At 43.6% G+C, this 16,979-nt stretch overlaps 1 protein-coding gene across 1 annotated transcript; it reads right to left on the reverse strand.

The window, feature by feature from the left end:
* Positions 1 to 4,996: 4,996 nt before the first annotated feature.
* On the reverse strand, positions 4,997 to 7,427 carry RAP2B (RAP2B, member of RAS oncogene family). Its single transcript, XM_067550112.1, has one exon. The coding sequence runs from the start codon at positions 6,891 to 6,893 to the stop codon at positions 6,342 to 6,344; it is 552 nt and encodes a 183-aa protein (XP_067406213.1). The 5' UTR covers positions 6,894 to 7,427; the 3' UTR covers positions 4,997 to 6,341.
* Positions 7,428 to 16,979: the final 9,552 nt, after the last annotated feature.

The raw sequence follows: 16,979 nt of genomic DNA on the forward strand, positions 1-16,979 counted from the left end.
CTAGATCACACTTTAAGATAGAGACATGTTTCTTACTTAATTAATTCTTTTGTCCAGTGTCACTGCACCAAAATCAAATGCCATCATCAGCCACATTTCCATGACTGACCAACAATTTTGAGTGCATAACTTGAGACACCCAGAGCCTGATTTGCAGGTACCAAAAACTAAGGCATCCCAAGTCAGTGGCCACTCTTGAAATGTTTTGTGTATGATTTTAGTCATTTACTGCCAGAATCCTATTGAACACAAAATACTTAGTTGTAGTTTAATGCCTATAACTTAATCTGTAGCTATGCTGCAGATGTGTCAGGGAGCACTTAGGACATGTAGATTAATATTCAAGTTTTTAAAGTTCCACTCACTTTTATGTTGACTGAAATAGTTAGAAACCTAAAGAAATAAATCACGAGATACATAGACTGAGGAGGATGGGATAGAGAACATTATACAAGTAAGAATTTGCATTATTTTGCAATTATCACTTGATAAGAACCATTTAATCTCATTTAGAATCAGCCTCCCATCCAGCAATTCAATCCCAAACATGAATACAAGATGACCCTTTTGTTTCAACCCAGCATCATACTAGAAGAGAACGTACACTATGCCCAGAAGGCAGAGAATGGTGAAATAATGTGATTGTGATCAGTATGACTAGTATAGTTCTTGCAAAATCTGTTGCAGAACTGGCAGTCACTGATGTACATGTATACCTGGATGTTGTCTGCTGCCTGGATATACATCTATTAACACCACACTTTCTACAAAAGATTTCTTGTACAACCACTTTGAAAGACAAAATGATTTTAAAAAACCCCAAGGCTACATTTTTTAGAAACCAATTGCCTTCAAATATTTTCTTGTCAGGGATTATTAAAATAAATATACTTTTTCTTCCCCCCCCCCCCCTTTTTTTTTTTTTTTTTTTTTTTTTTTAAATCCTTTGCCCAAACCACCTCTAGGGGGGGAAAAAAACTGGCAACATTGTCGACTAATAGTTGTTTCCAGTGTTTTGAGACTGAGTTAATATTAGTAAATCAGTTTCAGATCCTGTGATCAAAAGGCACTATATAATATACACCATTTTCTAATTAAAATTGGAGTCTTTTCAAATTAGGCACTATCACTAAAATGGTCTTCTATTACAGAATCAAGCTAAACATCTTTGTAGAGTGTAATTTACCTAATCACTACACTCTGACATCAGTTGCTTTAAAGTAGGATCTGAAGTGCATTTGAATATTTTAACATTTTCTGAGGATACCACTAGTGGAAGGCTAACAAATTACTGTCCACAAATGCTACACCACAAACATTTACACTGTAACCTGTTGTCTGCTCAGAAGGATGAGATTTCATTGTGCATTTTTTAATAACATGAAAGTGATCAGCTGCACAAAGAAACCAGTAAAGATGAAAAAGGAGACATGGGAAGGGGTTCAATGCCACTTCCGTTGATGTTAATAGGAATTTTCTCCCCACCCCCATTTTCTTGTGAACACAATCAGGTCCAAAGCTAGAAAATCAGTGCAAGGCTCCTGTTCTACCCAATCTATGAAGCTTATTGCACTTAATGAGTCACCAAATACTAATATTGGAGATTTACTCTCTACCCACTCCGTTTAAAAAAATAATCCAATCTGCAAAATTCCCTTCTCCAATTTCTAGAGTTTGGCTACAGTAACTTTTTAAATTTGAAATAAAGCCTGATTTTGAATTTCCTACAGTGGGTAAGGTCTGAGATTCTCTTTGGGGAGGGTGCTATTCCCAGGACTCAGAGGTTTGACTAGTTACCTTTGTGGCTGTAAATAAAGAAAATAAGCCCTTTTCTATAAGAGAAGTTGACAAGCGCTGAATTTCTACACAACACTTGCTACAGGGTCACTGCATTACAGTAATATTGGGGAAGACATTTCTGTGATGGCATTTAGTATAAATTACACCTTTGAAGGTAGGCTGAAGACAGTTTAGGCATCTTTAAAAATAGTATTTCACCACTGTACACAGCCCACATAAGTGATTGTATCACGAGTCCCAGATCTTGTGAGCACATGCATGAAGCACCCAAAATAGTAGCTTCAGCGGATGTAGTGAGGGTGTACTAAATTTTTTTATTTCCTGCTATTCGCATCTGCAGAGTAGGGGAGCTTTTAACAGCAGTAAACAAAATTATATTATATTCATAAGTGCTTTAGGATCAAAGTCCTTTTCCTACTTAAAAATCACGCGAGTTTTGCTATTAATTTCAAGAAGAGCAGGACCTAAGAGAACAAGTGGCATTCACCGTCGCACACATTTCTTACAGAAAAACAGCTTCTTTTTTTGCCACTCCTGGCTGAAACCAGATGCTCTGCAATGTTTGTCAAAATGACACCCACAACCAAGAGGCCACAAAGGGACAGTCAGCCTCTACCTTTAAATGTCCTTTGCACAAACCAGTCACAACCATTCTTTTGACAGCAGAGTCCTCAAAAATTTTGAAGGTAGTATTAGATTTCATAGCTGTAGAATTATGGTCAGCTATAAGGTTTGGCTATCCTACTGTAAACCTTCAACATAAGTACTGCATTTAGCTCTAGAACGCTGCACATTTACAGCAAAAACAATTACAGTGACCATGGAGACTGATATTTCAAAGATAACATTTCCCTGTAATGGTACATGCTCAGATATGTGGCATGGTATTTAAAAATGCAATCACTGGATATATGGAGTGTGATTTTTCTACCCACTTACTTAAATTTTCACAATCCCGACTGTGGATGCAGTTATATCGGTATAAAGGTACATTATAGTGGTATAGTTTGTCCCCACAGGGAAGGGAAATAAGATATACCAATATAAAGCATCCTTACACTGGTAACTGGATCCACACAGGGAGGGGGGAGGAGTATGTGTACTTGTATCATTGTATAATTAAAGCAGTAGTTTTTGTGCACAGACAAGGCTTAAGTTTAGTGAACTACACAACAGTTTGGAGTCTCTAGAAAATGTAGCTACCCAGTGCTCCTTTCTCTAGTGTCCTCGCCAAGCAATAGAAAATATAATTTTTGAACATTCATATACTTGTACTAATTATATCAGACCCATGCCATATGATTTCTTAATGCTTTCACTACCTAAAACATACACCCCTTTGGCAAGAAGCAACATGTATTAAAAGACCTTCACCTCTTCTGCAAGGCCAAAGCAGAAACTGGAGTTTGTTGAGCTGGTGCATGCTATAAATACACACTTGCATCATTACTTAGTCAGGTTTTCTTTAAAAAATGCCACACACAAACAATAAAAAAAATGAAGCAATCGGAAACCATGAGGTATTTTGAAATTTTTTAGCTTCAGTTTTAGCTGTCAGTAACTGCTATTCTGCTGGGAAATCTAGAAGATTTGCCAGATTTTATTATGTTGAAAGCAGCAATTATGAAGATAACTCTACAGAACAACTTACCTAGAGATCATCACGTAATCACCCAGGGCGCGCTTCTATTAGGTGCTGAAAAACCTTCCAAATACCATTGAGGTCAATGGGTTTTGGGTGGTAGGAGTTTCTCAGCACCTGGAAGAAGCATGCAGTATTTAGACAGGATTGGACCAGTAGTAATGGCCAAGATACATGTATAAAATATACTTTTAAACTTTAATGCAAAATGTCTGCAGTAAGCTTACCTTCATATTGAAAATGAAAAATTCCTGTTAAGACGGGACCTATATTAATAATAAAAAATTGCTATCACCATGGCTTCTGACTTTGAAGTCTTCAAACAGATTTTTATGTTGCTTTTAAAAATAAAAAGTGCAGATTTGAGTTCTTAAGTGAGGTTATTTTAAATGAGTTTGTACCCCTTGATGTATTACATAAAGAAGACCTGAAAGCAATCAGTCCAGGGTGGGGGGTTTTCCCTCCTTTGGGGGGAGGAGGGGGAGAAGGGAGTTTGTAGTTTTCTTCATTTTGGGGTTTGTTTTTTTTTAAACTAATTTTAACTGTAGAAATATTAGTTTGGCAGGAAAGCTTGGGAGTTTAAGAAAAGTGAAATATTGTGAGCTCAAATGAAAGTGGATGTTTAATCTTTAAGGTATAATTTCTCCCAAGTGTTAGGAATTAAACAGATGCTATAAAGCGGAGAAAAACAAAATGACCAATTTCAACTGAAGTACAACAGTCACTTCATAGATTGAAATCAATGAAATCACACTTGTGTAAGGCCCTGATCCTGCACAACTGATGTCAATGGGATTTTTGCTATTGAATATAGTGCATACATGCTCAGGATTTGAATAAGGAGAGAGAAGAATTAGGCACACTAAATGTTAATTAGTCTGACTAAAAGTCCCTACTTCCTCAATTGCTCAGCTTTTGGTTTCTTGTGATGTCATAATTTCATTAGTTTCCATGACTCTTCCTGGATAGACAATCATGAGTGTTTATAAAAAAAGGTTTGGAGATTTGGAGGGGGCGGGGGGGTTAAGGCCTGAAAGGCCTTCCTCATATTTTAAAAAAAATCAGGGGAGTGGGGGGGGAGAAATGGTACAAGCCTATTTAAAATGGTAGAGGAGTCATAGTGTTAATGCATAATTTTAAAAGCTGTATCTTTTTCAGTAAATCCTCTAAGTTTATGAATAGCTGACCTTCAACACTTATGCTCCAGTAAACCGTGCTATTCTTAAAGTTACAAAATAAGGTCCTTTCCCTGCAAGCTGTTCTGCATAGAACCCAAATGACTTCAACCAGCATTTATATGAGTGTAGGGTTCCGCCCATGCACAGCATCTTGTAGAATCAGGCCTAAATACAATTATTCCACCGTTTCCAACATTACCAGTAATTAGATATAATAGAAAAGTTCTCTAACCTCATGATTTTAGGTTACCCTCCCCCATTCATAGTACTGTTATTTCTGTTAGACAAATGCAGGATTTTAAAGCATACTTCTGCCATAATTGCATGTTAAAGGTAGTGTCCCTTATAGTACATTACAAAAACCACAGTTTTGCTGTTTGTTTGTTTTTTTAAACAAAACGTTTGTATTAAAAGTCTTAAAACGGATAGACATCTATTAAATGCACGTCTGGAATTAAAGTTACAGTTGTTAGAATTTTCTTGGCACATCACAACATTAAGATTTCTCTCTTTGCTGGCTGGAGGTACATCCTACATCATTGAACCAAAAAACAAAAGAAATCCTCCCAAAAAACTAAATGCTTGTAAATTTGAATTAAATGCAGCCCAAATTTGCAAGACATGGAAATGACATTTAAAAGGCTCAAATGGAAATAAGAAATAAATTTCACTAAACAATAGGCCTTTTTGTCCTGGCTTGTGCAGTATGATTACTGAAAGGAAGCTGTTAAGTAGTTTTTGGAGTAGTAGATAATGGGATTCTGTGGAGCTTTCACAGGTTGGCACCGGCTGGAACAGCTGAGTTTTGAAGGCACTCTACAGACACAGGGTTGCTGTTGGCCCTGTATCACATTTTAAGAAGTCTTTGTACTTTAGAGAGCTAATCAAAATCAGTTATTGCCAACCCAAAAATAAGGAAAACAAACCATCACCACAAACCCCCTCCCTCCTGAAGAAAAGAACACACAACTAAAAAAATATTGTGCAGATTTGTAACATTTTCACAGCTGATTTAAAAAAAAAAAAAAAAAATACTACCGCTCTCCCCCAAACTCCCATTCGATACAGCAGGTAAACAAAATAGAAAGTTTCACAAATAATCAGCAGACACTTTCTGGCACCCCACACTGTATTGGCATCAGTGTAAAGTCCCAGTTCGGATGTGCAATACTTCAGATTGGATACACTGTAACAATAATCCAACTTTGCATAGAAATCCTCAGAATCAACATCATAGTCACAGGGTGCTTTCAAGGATGGCTAAAGTGAGCACCAATCTTAGTTTTATCCCCAAACGTCCTTGGAAAGATTTTTCTCCCCCTCTCTGCAATGGTTCTTCGTTTACTGTTCCCCTAAATTCCTTAGGTGTAATTTAACTCTTCCAGTTAGAAAACGACTGCTCACAAACTCCCCTTTCTCCATGCCGAAACTTTTCTTACTAGTGTCAGTTGCCAATACAGCAATCTGTAGTAGGTACTTACTGGGAAAAATGCAACAATCATAATCGATGAAATGTACATGCTGAAAAAGCCACGTTTTCAACAATACACCCACCCCATGACACTGATCACTGCAGCAGCAGCAGCAGCTGTAGCTGGGGCTGCAGCCTGGAATCCGTGTGTATGCAAAGTTGTTTCCAATCTTTGTTTCGAACGATCACATTGCTGCTTCTTTTTGTTGTAAACCTTTGCGAACGACATTCTGGCCCCCCCCAGGCCCTTTCAGAGGATCACACAGGACGAGCAGCACTGATCGTCCCCGTTGGGCTGGGAAGCGTAATTCATCTGTCTGACAATCTCTGCAAACAGTTCGTCCACTGAAGCTTTGTTTTTGGCTGAAGTTTCCATGAAGGGGCAGCTCCACTCTTCGGCCAGAGCTTTGCCTTCCCCATACGAGACCTCCCTCTCGCCTTCGAGGTCCACCTTGTTGCCCACCAGGATCATGGGCACTTTCTCGTACCTCTTCACCCTGATGATCTGATCCCGCATGGGCTTGATGTCCTGGAAGCTCTGCTGGTTGACCAGGCTGTAGACCAGGATGAAACCCTGCCCGTTCTTGATGTACAGGTCCCGCATGGAGGCGAACTGCTCGGTACCGGCGGTGTCCAGGATCTCCAGCACCGAGGGGGAGGAATCCACCTCGATCTCCTTGCGGTAGAAATCCTCGATGGTGGGGTCATACTTCTCGATGAAGGAGCCGGTCACGAACTGCACGGTGAGGGCGGATTTGCCCACCCCGCCGGAGCCCAGCACCACCACTTTGTATTCTCGCATGGCTCCGCTCCGCGCAGCCGGCTCTTCCTCTCTGGGTCTCTGCTCTCCCTCCCACCTCCAGTCAGCGGGGAAGGAAGGAGGGAGGGGAGAGAAGCCACCCCGCCGCGGCTCTCACTGGAGCGGGCTGAACATGCAGCAAGCAGCCGGCAGGGGAGAAGAGCGGAGGCAGCGGCAGTAGCGGCTAACGCCCGGGCAGCGCCAGCCAGCCAGCCCCCTTCCAGCGGCAAGGGCTGCACCCAGCACAGCAGCCTCCCGGCGGGTGGGCGGGCAGGCGGCCGAGCCCCACCGCAACTCAAGGGCAGCGTGAGCCCCTCTGCCAGGCAGGCGCCGTGCCCCGAGCCTCAGCGGTGCTAGGAGGCGGGGAGGCGGCGGCAGCAGCAGCCAGCGGGGCGGGGGAGGAGCGGGCGAGTTCTCATCGTTCCCCGGCAGCCCGCGCCTAGTGCAACAGTCCCGCGGTGCAGCCGCCGCCACAGGCCGTCCCTTCCCCGCAGGCAACTCCCCGTCCTCGCTCGCGCACAGCGCCGCTCACACAGCCACCCCGGGCGGACCCATTGGCCCGCGCTCGCCTTCGCCCCCGGGCCCCGCCCCGATTGGTTTCTGGAGGGAGAGGGGGCTACCGCCCACGCCCACGCCCCTCCTCCTCCCGCCCCTCTCTTCGAGGGATTGGCTGCCGCGCGGTGCCCGTCAAGCCGCGCTGCCTCACTATTGGCTCAGAGGCTTGAGTCCCTCCGCCATTGGGTCTCCGGAAGGAAGATGATGATTGGTCGGTGAGCCGCTGTCTGTCTTTCTGCCCTGCCTCTGAAGGCGTTTTGGCGGATACTTTGCAAAGGACAGGGAGTGGGAGTGGGCCGGCGCCGGGCAGCTGGTGAAACCACGGGGCAGAGGCGGCGCAGGCCGAGGGACAGTCAGGGAGCGGGCGCCCCTGCTGCAGCCAAGGGAGGCAGGGGGCACAGCAGGTCCCGCCCCGGACTAGGCGCCCAGCTTCGTAAATGCCCCTCCGCCTCCCTTTAGCCGCCAGTTCGCGCCAGGCCTGAATTAGAGCTAACTGTAGCCCGAGGCGCTGCCGTCCCGGGAGGGAGCGGCTGTGGTTTACTCTTGTGCCCTCACCCCAGGGGGTCACCCCCATAAAAAAAAAGGCACGTGCTGGGCACGCGGGCGGCTTGTGCAAATCTGGAGCAAACCCGGCGTGGCTGGAGCCACCACCCGAGCCGAGGGAGCCGTCAGCAGTGCCCGCCTACACATGCAGGAAGAAACAGTCTATTAAAAACAAACATATGTTTCTACTTTTTTGAAATGTCCAACTCACTTTACAGGAGCTGCCCAGCGAGACTCCTTGCCTTTTCTTATTTACGGAAGGTTTCAAGTACAGCAGAGACCTGGCAGTTCATAGGCAGACCAACCTCATAGTGCTTTGCAAAAATAAAGGGTTAGAAAGCAGCCTGGAAAGGTAGCTGAAGCAATACTTGGTTTCCTAATGCTGATGGACCACTCAGTTTTGGGAAGAGGCTATTCCTGTCTGTGTATATTGTCAATTAACCTTCCTCTGCTTGGGCATGCTAGGTCCCTCCCACTTGGAAATGTTACTTTTCTTTATATGCACACCATTGTGATATTGTGATCTGATGTAATAATAAATAAATACACATGCAGGGTTTGGGGGTTTTTGGGGAGGAGAGTCCCAGCAGCCCATGCTCCAAGGCAGAGAGGGGCCAACCAATGAACAGTCCAGTATTTAATGCAGGGTATGAAACCGGTGACTGGCTGCCAGGCCAGCATTCAAATCAAAATTTACCTAAGGGCTGGGGGAGGGTCTCCCTTTACCACCCACCTTCCTGCTCCCTCCTGCATTCCCTGTCCCTGTATATTAGCACTTCTTCCTGAGCAAGTGGGGAGGGGAGGAAAATGAACTTGGGCTGGAGTAGTAATTCATTTCTGCAGAGAGAGAGAAAAGGCCCTGCCCTGTCCTGGGTCCTGCCTACAAGAGTGGAGTGGGCTCCCTTTTCTTGCCCCACGATTTTTCTCCCCCCAGCCAGGTCAAAGCAGTGGTGGTCAGGCTCCACTCCCAAGGGAGATGGCCTGGGGCTTCTTCATCTCCCCAAGTTGCCTGAAGGAGCCAGCAGTGAGGGCTAGGAAGGAAGGAAGAAAGCCACTGCTGAGAGAGAGGTAGGAGACCCCTCTGTCCCCACCCAGCAGTGACATTGACAGCCAGGCCCATCCACCTCTCCCAAGGAACTTAAAAACCCAAGCTTCCATCCCCCGTACCCCATAGGCACTAGTTCATATTTTAGTTTAAAGACAAGCTGAGTTAAAATCCATTCAAAGTACCTTAAAACTTCCGTCACACACCCTATCTGCACTGATTAATCATTAGTGCCCAAGAATTGACAGCTTGGATATGTTTGGAATTATTTGCATTTTGTTCCTTGTTAACAACTCGCTCTGACTATGGTTGAATCATAAAGAAACTCTGGCTATTTGCCATTGTTTGCAGAAGTCATTACTTTGTACTTTGTCAATGAGACATTCCTTTTAAGAAAAACGTCACTGGTTATTTTAGTACCTTCCACTCTGTTTTGTGGATACCGGCCATTCTTTGCTGTTCTCAGTCTTTATTCAGTTAGCTGTAGTATACAGGCCCTCTCTCTATCCTAGCCTCACAGCCCTATTTAAGAACCTTGAAAGGCAGTTCTTGTTAAACTGACCTCAACCCATTTTTTAAAACAGCAGTCTGGAATGGTTGGGTGTTTTCCACACTTCCTGGCCAAACCCATGTTAACACCATTTTAGCAGGAACTGTGTAAACACAGTTCTAAAACACATCAGTAAAGCCAGTGAAGGCATGGCCACATTATCACCTCAATAAGTGATGCTACGGTTGCTGATCCTGCACTTATTGCATGCCTGAAACTCCCAGTGAAGAAAATGGGGGAGAGATTCTATGCTGTGCCTCCTGGAGACAAGGGGAAAGTGGTTTTAAACTACCTTTGCACCAGCCAGATGCAGGGCTGGGTGGGGATTAGAGAAGCCCCTGATGTAAATTAGAAACCAGTATAAATCACTTTTTGCATTGGTATAATGCATCCCCACTAGGGTTTTGCACCAGTACAATTACACCCGTGTAATTAACATGGTGCAAAAAATACTGTAGATAAACTCTTAGTATGTTCCTCAGGCTCAGTGTCACCTTGTGTAAATCCTATAAAGAAATTTAAGTACATAAATTTGCAAAATGTATATATAAAGTTAGTGAACATTATGTGATGGGATCAGTAAAACAATAGGAACAAAGGTCCAAACTGCATCCCTACCTCAGGCTACTCATTCAATTCAGCAAGTTTTTATCTTCAAAGACTAGTTGCCAATGATGAAATAATAATGCATTTTGTTTATTGAGAACTTATATGCCAATAGCATCCTATGTGTTTAACAGAAATGCAAACATATAAACCACACTCATTAGGTCGTCCCCCTGCCTTTTATGTTATCAGTTGATCCTGTTGCTAACTCAAAGCACTGGATGATTTTAAAGGAACCCAAATAGGCAAGTTTACACTTTAAGCTGCCCTTTAGGGCAATGATAGAGACACCAGAGTTAAGGTTGCAGTATGGCTTGTATTTAAAGCTATTCATGTACATAGCCAGATTGGTTTGAAAATTACTAGTTCAGGTGCCAGGGTAGAGTTCGTGGTGCAAACTTGAGTCCATTTTATAAAAGGGTTCTAGAGATACAGCTCCTCCCCAAATAACCTGTTATTAAAATATCATAATTTTTACAAACTTTTTTGCACACAAATAGGAAGCAAGCAGAGAGGAAAAGATCCACAAGAATTTAGTATCCTGAGGAAAACTCCCCAAGTCATTTGACTTTATTTTTGATTCTGCAGGGTGGATTGCAATAGGAATTGGGAATATCCCAACACCTTCTCTCTCCATAACCACAGAAATAAGCCATTTTTTGGTGCCCACCACAACTCCAAATCAGGACTCCTATTCATACAGTTCAATGGGACCTTCAACATGGCCTACATAGCACCACTGATATAGGGACTAAATGCTGCTGGTTGACAGAGATTACATTAGACACACTGAGCTGCTTTTCCTCCTTGTTTTTACAGCTGCACACTCACAATGAAAGAGACTACGGCCAGGTCGACACTATAAAGCTTTGCTGGCACAGCTATGTTGGTCAGGGGCGTGACAAAAACTACACCCCTTAGCCAACACAGCTATGCCAACAAAATCCACAGGGTAGACATAGCTATGCCAACAGAAGAAGCTTCTGTCAGCATAGCAATTTGCGGGGGGAAGTGGTGTTCTCTACCAGCAGCACTTCTCCTGCTGTCAGTTTACACTAGGTAGGTAACTATACCAGTGTATAGCTGTATCAGCAGAGCCTCTGTAGTTAGACAAGGCCTAAGGGCTTGTCTACACAGGGAAATTTACCAGCATAATTAAACCAGTAAAATTATACTGCAATAGTTATACCAGTATAACGCCCCATGTAGACAGTTTTACTCTGCAGTAAGAATGCCTTTTTGGAGTTTAGTTTACATTGCTTTGGATGCCTAAACCTACATTTAGGCAACCAACTAAGGGCCTCTATTAAATTAGGTGCTAATTTCAGCTACACAATTTTGAAAATTGTGGGCCTAAAGCCAGGTCTACACACAGATTCTGAACTGGTATGACTATTTAAAGTTAGGAATGCGATAAAAAAAAATTACCAAAATAGTTATACCAGTATAAATCACTGGTGTGGACTCAGCTACATCCGTATACACATTCCTTATACCTGTATAGCTCATTCACTTTCCCTTGCAGAAATAAGTGATATAGATGTATGCAATTTTATATAGGTATAACTGTGTCCATGCTAGGGAGGATATACTGGTTAACTAGAGCTTGTTCTACACTTAAAAATTATACCAGCATATCTCTGTCGGTCAGGGATGTGGAAAAAAACCCACACACCCTGCCTTGTCTACACTACACAGTTTTGTTGACAAAATCAGCTTTCATTGACAAAACAGTGGAGGTGTACATGCCACAATGCTTCTCCTGCCAATTTAACTCTCCTGATGACAAAATAAGACCACCTTGACAAGAGGCATAGGGCTTTTAGCGGCAAAATTACATCGATGCAGTGTGCTTAGTTATGTCATCTTAAATGGCCTCCAGGAGGTGTCCCAAAATGCCCATCCTGATTGATCTGGTCTGCAGTTCAAACTCCACTGCCCTTCACTCAGGTACATAGGCATCTGCTCACCCCCCTTTAAAAGACCTGGAATTTTTGAAATTCCACTTCCTGTTTGCTCAGCATGGACTGTTCACATTGCATCTTCCCAGCTGACAATGGTGACTCAACAAACTAAACACTCTTCCACTTGGAGCACACCAGAGTTGTTGGATCTGGTGGGTCTGTGGGAAGAGGAGGCAGTTCAGTCCTTGCTCTGCTCCAGCTCTAGGAATTTGGATACCTACAGTCAGATTTCTCATGGCATGTTGGATAAGGGCTATGAACGGGCCATGTGACGATCAAGGAGCTGCGGCAGGTGTACCAGAAGACAAGGGAGTCAAACCGTCACTCTGGTGCTGCATCAAAGACCTGCCACTTCCATAAAGAGCTGGATGCCATCCTCAGCGGCAACCCCACTTCCACTGCCAAGAGCCCTGTGGTACTTTGAGAGGGCTGAAGACAGCAGCCATTGGACTCAACCTCAAGGGCAAAGTGGTGAATGAGGATGTGGAGTTAGAAGATGAGATGGGACAAGTGACAGGGTCGTCTGGCACCATGGCGAGCCAGGACCTATTCTCGACCCCACTGGGTTCAAGCAAGTCCCTGCACTCCGGCTCTGGCATGCATGATACAAGAGAGGGGAGCACTGGTAAGTGCTCATTTTTATTTTATACTGCTCTGTTACATGAGGTAGAGCTGTCCTTTGCTGTGTTATGTGCTAGAAGTGGGTTAAGGGATAGCAATGTACAAAACTAGCCATGTTTTCATCTGCTTCACATTCCCCTGGGCAGATATGCAGTACGGTGGAACAGTGTGTTAATGCACACCAGGATTTCATGGGAATCCTCCAGAGAGATCTCAAGAAAACTTTCATGGAGATATTTGCCAATCCTCTGCCAAAGATTCCTTGGCAGAGCTGCTTTGTTTCTTTCCCTCCTGTAGGAAACTTTGCCACGCCAATCACTTGTGCAGGAAGTCTGAAGCAGCACACATGCAGGAGATATACCCTTACATCCTTGCCTACCTTCATGAGAGTGATATCAGCTTCAATGACCCCCGCGTATGGAAAATGGTGACAGAATTAAGAATATTGTCCCTAGCCTCTTGCAGTGATTCCCTTAAAAGGCCACCAACATCTTTACCTCCCTCTTCTCCCCGGGTTGAACTCACCATGTTTAGAACATTTGCCGAGCTGTGTGCATGCCAAGGGACAGTGAGAAAGTTGTATTTCACTATTATGATTCAATATTGTAAGTACATTAACAATCATGCCCTTGTTTATTGTTTCTTGTGCTTCTGCAGATGTGTCCTTGAGGGGACCCCCCCCCCTACACACTAATGGAGTACTGGTGAAGGAAGCGACCCAGGAAGTATAAGGAAGATATGTTTAGGGAGGTGCTCCAAACTTCTCAAGCTGCAGAACAAGAATGAAGGTGTGGAGAGAGACAATATATGAAAAACTAAAAATAGATTGCACTGCACACAGTGCACTGCATCTGCACTTCGTTTGCATCTGATGAAGTAGGTTGCAGCCCATGAAAGCTTATGCCTGCAGAAATTAAATTTGTTAGTCTTTAAAGTGCTACAGGACTCTCGTTGTTTTTGCATCAAAAGAGTGCCTCCCTCAGTGTTATTTCTCTCCAACACATGGTGGTTGCTGCTGGAATTAATACACAATGGCAACTGGCACATTTACACACTACAAATCACAGTCAGGAAGCAATCATAAAAAGTCATTTAAGGTGGCAAGTTAACAAAGCCTGGCAGAAACTTCATCTTTAGTCTCACAAATATTATGCAGTGCACAGCAGGCTGTTATGACCATGGGAATATTTTCCTCATTGAGATCTAACCTGCCATAAAGGCAGCTCCAGCGAGCCTTTGATTTGCCAAGTGTACATTCAACAGTTATTCTGCACCTACTCAGCCTATTGTTGAATCACTCCTTGCTGCTATCTCGGTTTTCTGTGTAAGGCTTCATGAGCTATGGGAGTAAGGAGTATGCTGGGTCTCCCAGGATCACTATGGGCATTTCAACATCCACTATTGGAATCTTCTGGCCTGCTTGCAGCTTTCTGTACAGATTCCTGAAGATTCCTGCATCATGCACCTTTCCTGACCAGCCTGTGTTAATATCAATGAAACAACCCTGGTGATCCACAAGTGCCTGCAATACCATAGAGAATTCCCCATTTCTATTGATGTACTCCATCACAAGATGATCTGGGGCCAAAATTGAGATATGCGTGCCATCTATCGCCCCATTGCATTTAGAGAATTCCATTGCCACAAAGCCATCCACTATTTCATGCATGTTTCCCAGAGTCACAGTCCTTTGTAGCAGGATGCAATTAATGGCCCTAGACACTTGCGCGAATGCAACCTGCACAGTGGACTTCCTGACTCCAAACTTATTTGCAACTGTCCAGTAGCAGTCTGGAGTTGCCAGCTTCCACACAGCAATCGCCATGCACTTCTCCACCGAGAGGACAGCTTTCATTTTGGTGTCCTTGTGCTGCAGGGCTGGGGTGATCACTACACATAATTCCAGAAAGGTGGCTTTGCACATCCAAAAGTTCTGTAGCCACTGCTTGTCATACCAGTCCTGCATAACAGTGAGATCCCACCACTCAATGCTTGTTTCCCAAGCTGAAAAGCGATGGTCCGCTGCGTGGAGCTGCTTGTGAATGCCAAAAGTAAACTGGAATTGTTTCTTTCCATGGCACACAGCAGGGCAGGCACCATGGATTCCTGTTCAGAATGGCAGCTCAAGAAATACTACATGATCAGCCATGTTGTGTTCATAACACTTATACAAGATTAGAGAGCAGAGCAGGATCCAGGCTTTCAGGCACAGATAGCAGCTGAACAGGGGCTATTGAAACATGGCGCAAAACGTAGTCAGAAGCCTGTGGAATGATGGGACAGAAAGAACTGCATCATGGGATGTTGAGCCCACACCCATGGATGCACTGCAATCCACTCCCCATTCCCACAATTCCTAGTTGCAGAAGGTGGCAAGTTGCACAGTGGGATAACTACCCACATTGCACTGCTTTCTCTATTGATGCTAGAGCCCGAACTGTGGACACGCTCTGCCGACACAAGGACCATTGTGTGAACATGCATAAGCAATTAATTATAGTGGTTTATGATCATCGGCGTAATTTGTGGTCGACTTAACGCTGTAGTGTAGACATAGCCTCACACCGCTAAGCTGATAAAACCTCCAGTATAGATGCAGCTATGCTGATTATGCTGACAGGAGACTGCTTCTGTCAGCACAGTTCACGTCACTCAGGGTGACAGTGTTCCTACACCAGTGGAAAAACTCCTTTTGTTGGTGTATGCTGCAACTATATTAGAGGCTATGCCAGCATACTCTATAGACTAGATATAGCCTATATGAGTATAAAGACTGTTCAGTGGTTAGGGTACTAGCCTAGGACTTGAGAGACAAGTCCCTGCTGTGCCACATGTTTCTTGTTTGAGGCAGGTCACCTAGTTTCTCTGTACCTAAATTCCTCAATTTCTCAATTCCTCAATGTAAATTCCTCAATGTAAACTTAAGATAATAGCACTTACCCACCTCAGGGGGGGCTGTGAGGATAAATATTTTAAAGACCATGAGGCACTCAAATACTATGGTGCTGGGGGACAAATAAGTACTGTAGATGGACAGAAACCAGTACAACTTTTGTGTATACACAAGGTCTAACTTACTTGCATAACAAGAACATGAATAAGAATAGCCACACTGCATCAGTTCATCTAGCCCAGTATCCTGTCTTCCAACAGTGGTTAATGCCAGATGCTTCAGAGGCAATGAACAGAACAGGACAAATATCATGTGATCCACCCGTCATCCAGGCCCAGCATCAGACAGTCAGAGGCTTAGGAGCACCAACTGCTTAGGGTTCCATCCCTGATCATCTTGGCTAATAGCCACTGATGGACCTATCCTCTATGAACTTATCTAATTCTCTTTTGAACCCAGTTATACTTTTGGCTTTCACAGCATTCCCTGAGAACAAATATCACAGGTTGACTGTGTGTGGTGTGAAGTAGTACTTCCCTTTGTTTGAAACCTGTTTCCTATTAAATTTATTGGTTGACCCCCCTGGTTCTTGTGTTACATGAAGGGGTAAATAACACTTCCTTATTCACTTTCTCCACACCATTCATAATTTTATAGACCTCTATCATATTCCCCCCTTCGTCATCTCTTTTCTAAACTGAACAATCCCAGTCGTGTTAATCTTTCCTCGTTTGGAAGTTATTCCACACCCTTAACCATTTTTGTTGCCATTGTTGCTGTGCTTTTTCTATTTCTAATATATCTTTTTTGAGATGTGGTGACCAGAACTGCATTCAGTATTCAAGATGTGGGCATACCATGGATTTATATAGTGGCATTATGATATTTTCTGTCTTATTGTCTATCCCTTTCCTAATAGTTCCTAACATTCTGTTATCTTTTTTGACTGCTGCTGCACATTGAGTAGGTGCTTTCAGATAACTATCATGATGACTCCCAGATCTCTTTCTTGAGTGGTAACTGCTAATTTAGACCCCATCATTTTGTACGTATTGCTGGGATTATGTTTTCCAATGGGCATTACTTTGCATTTATCAACACTGAATTTCATCTGCCACTGTGTTGCCCAGTAACCCAGTTTTGTGAGCTCCCTTTGTAACTCTTTACAGTTTACTCTGCTTTGGACTTAACTATCTTGGGTAATTTTGAATCTTTGCAAATTTTGCCACATCACTGTCTGGACAGTGTTAACAGGATGGGTCAAAAGCAAAATCCTGTTGCCCTGTTATAGGGTGAAACGATGCCTCTCTCA

Source organism: Emydura macquarii, unplaced genomic scaffold (genome assembly GCF_026122565.2).
Source record: "Emydura macquarii macquarii isolate MOO-44397 ecotype Brisbane River unplaced genomic scaffold, CSIRO-AGI_Emac_v2 contig_18, whole genome shotgun sequence".
NCBI classification, from domain to species: Eukaryota; Metazoa; Chordata; order Testudines; family Chelidae; genus Emydura; species Emydura macquarii.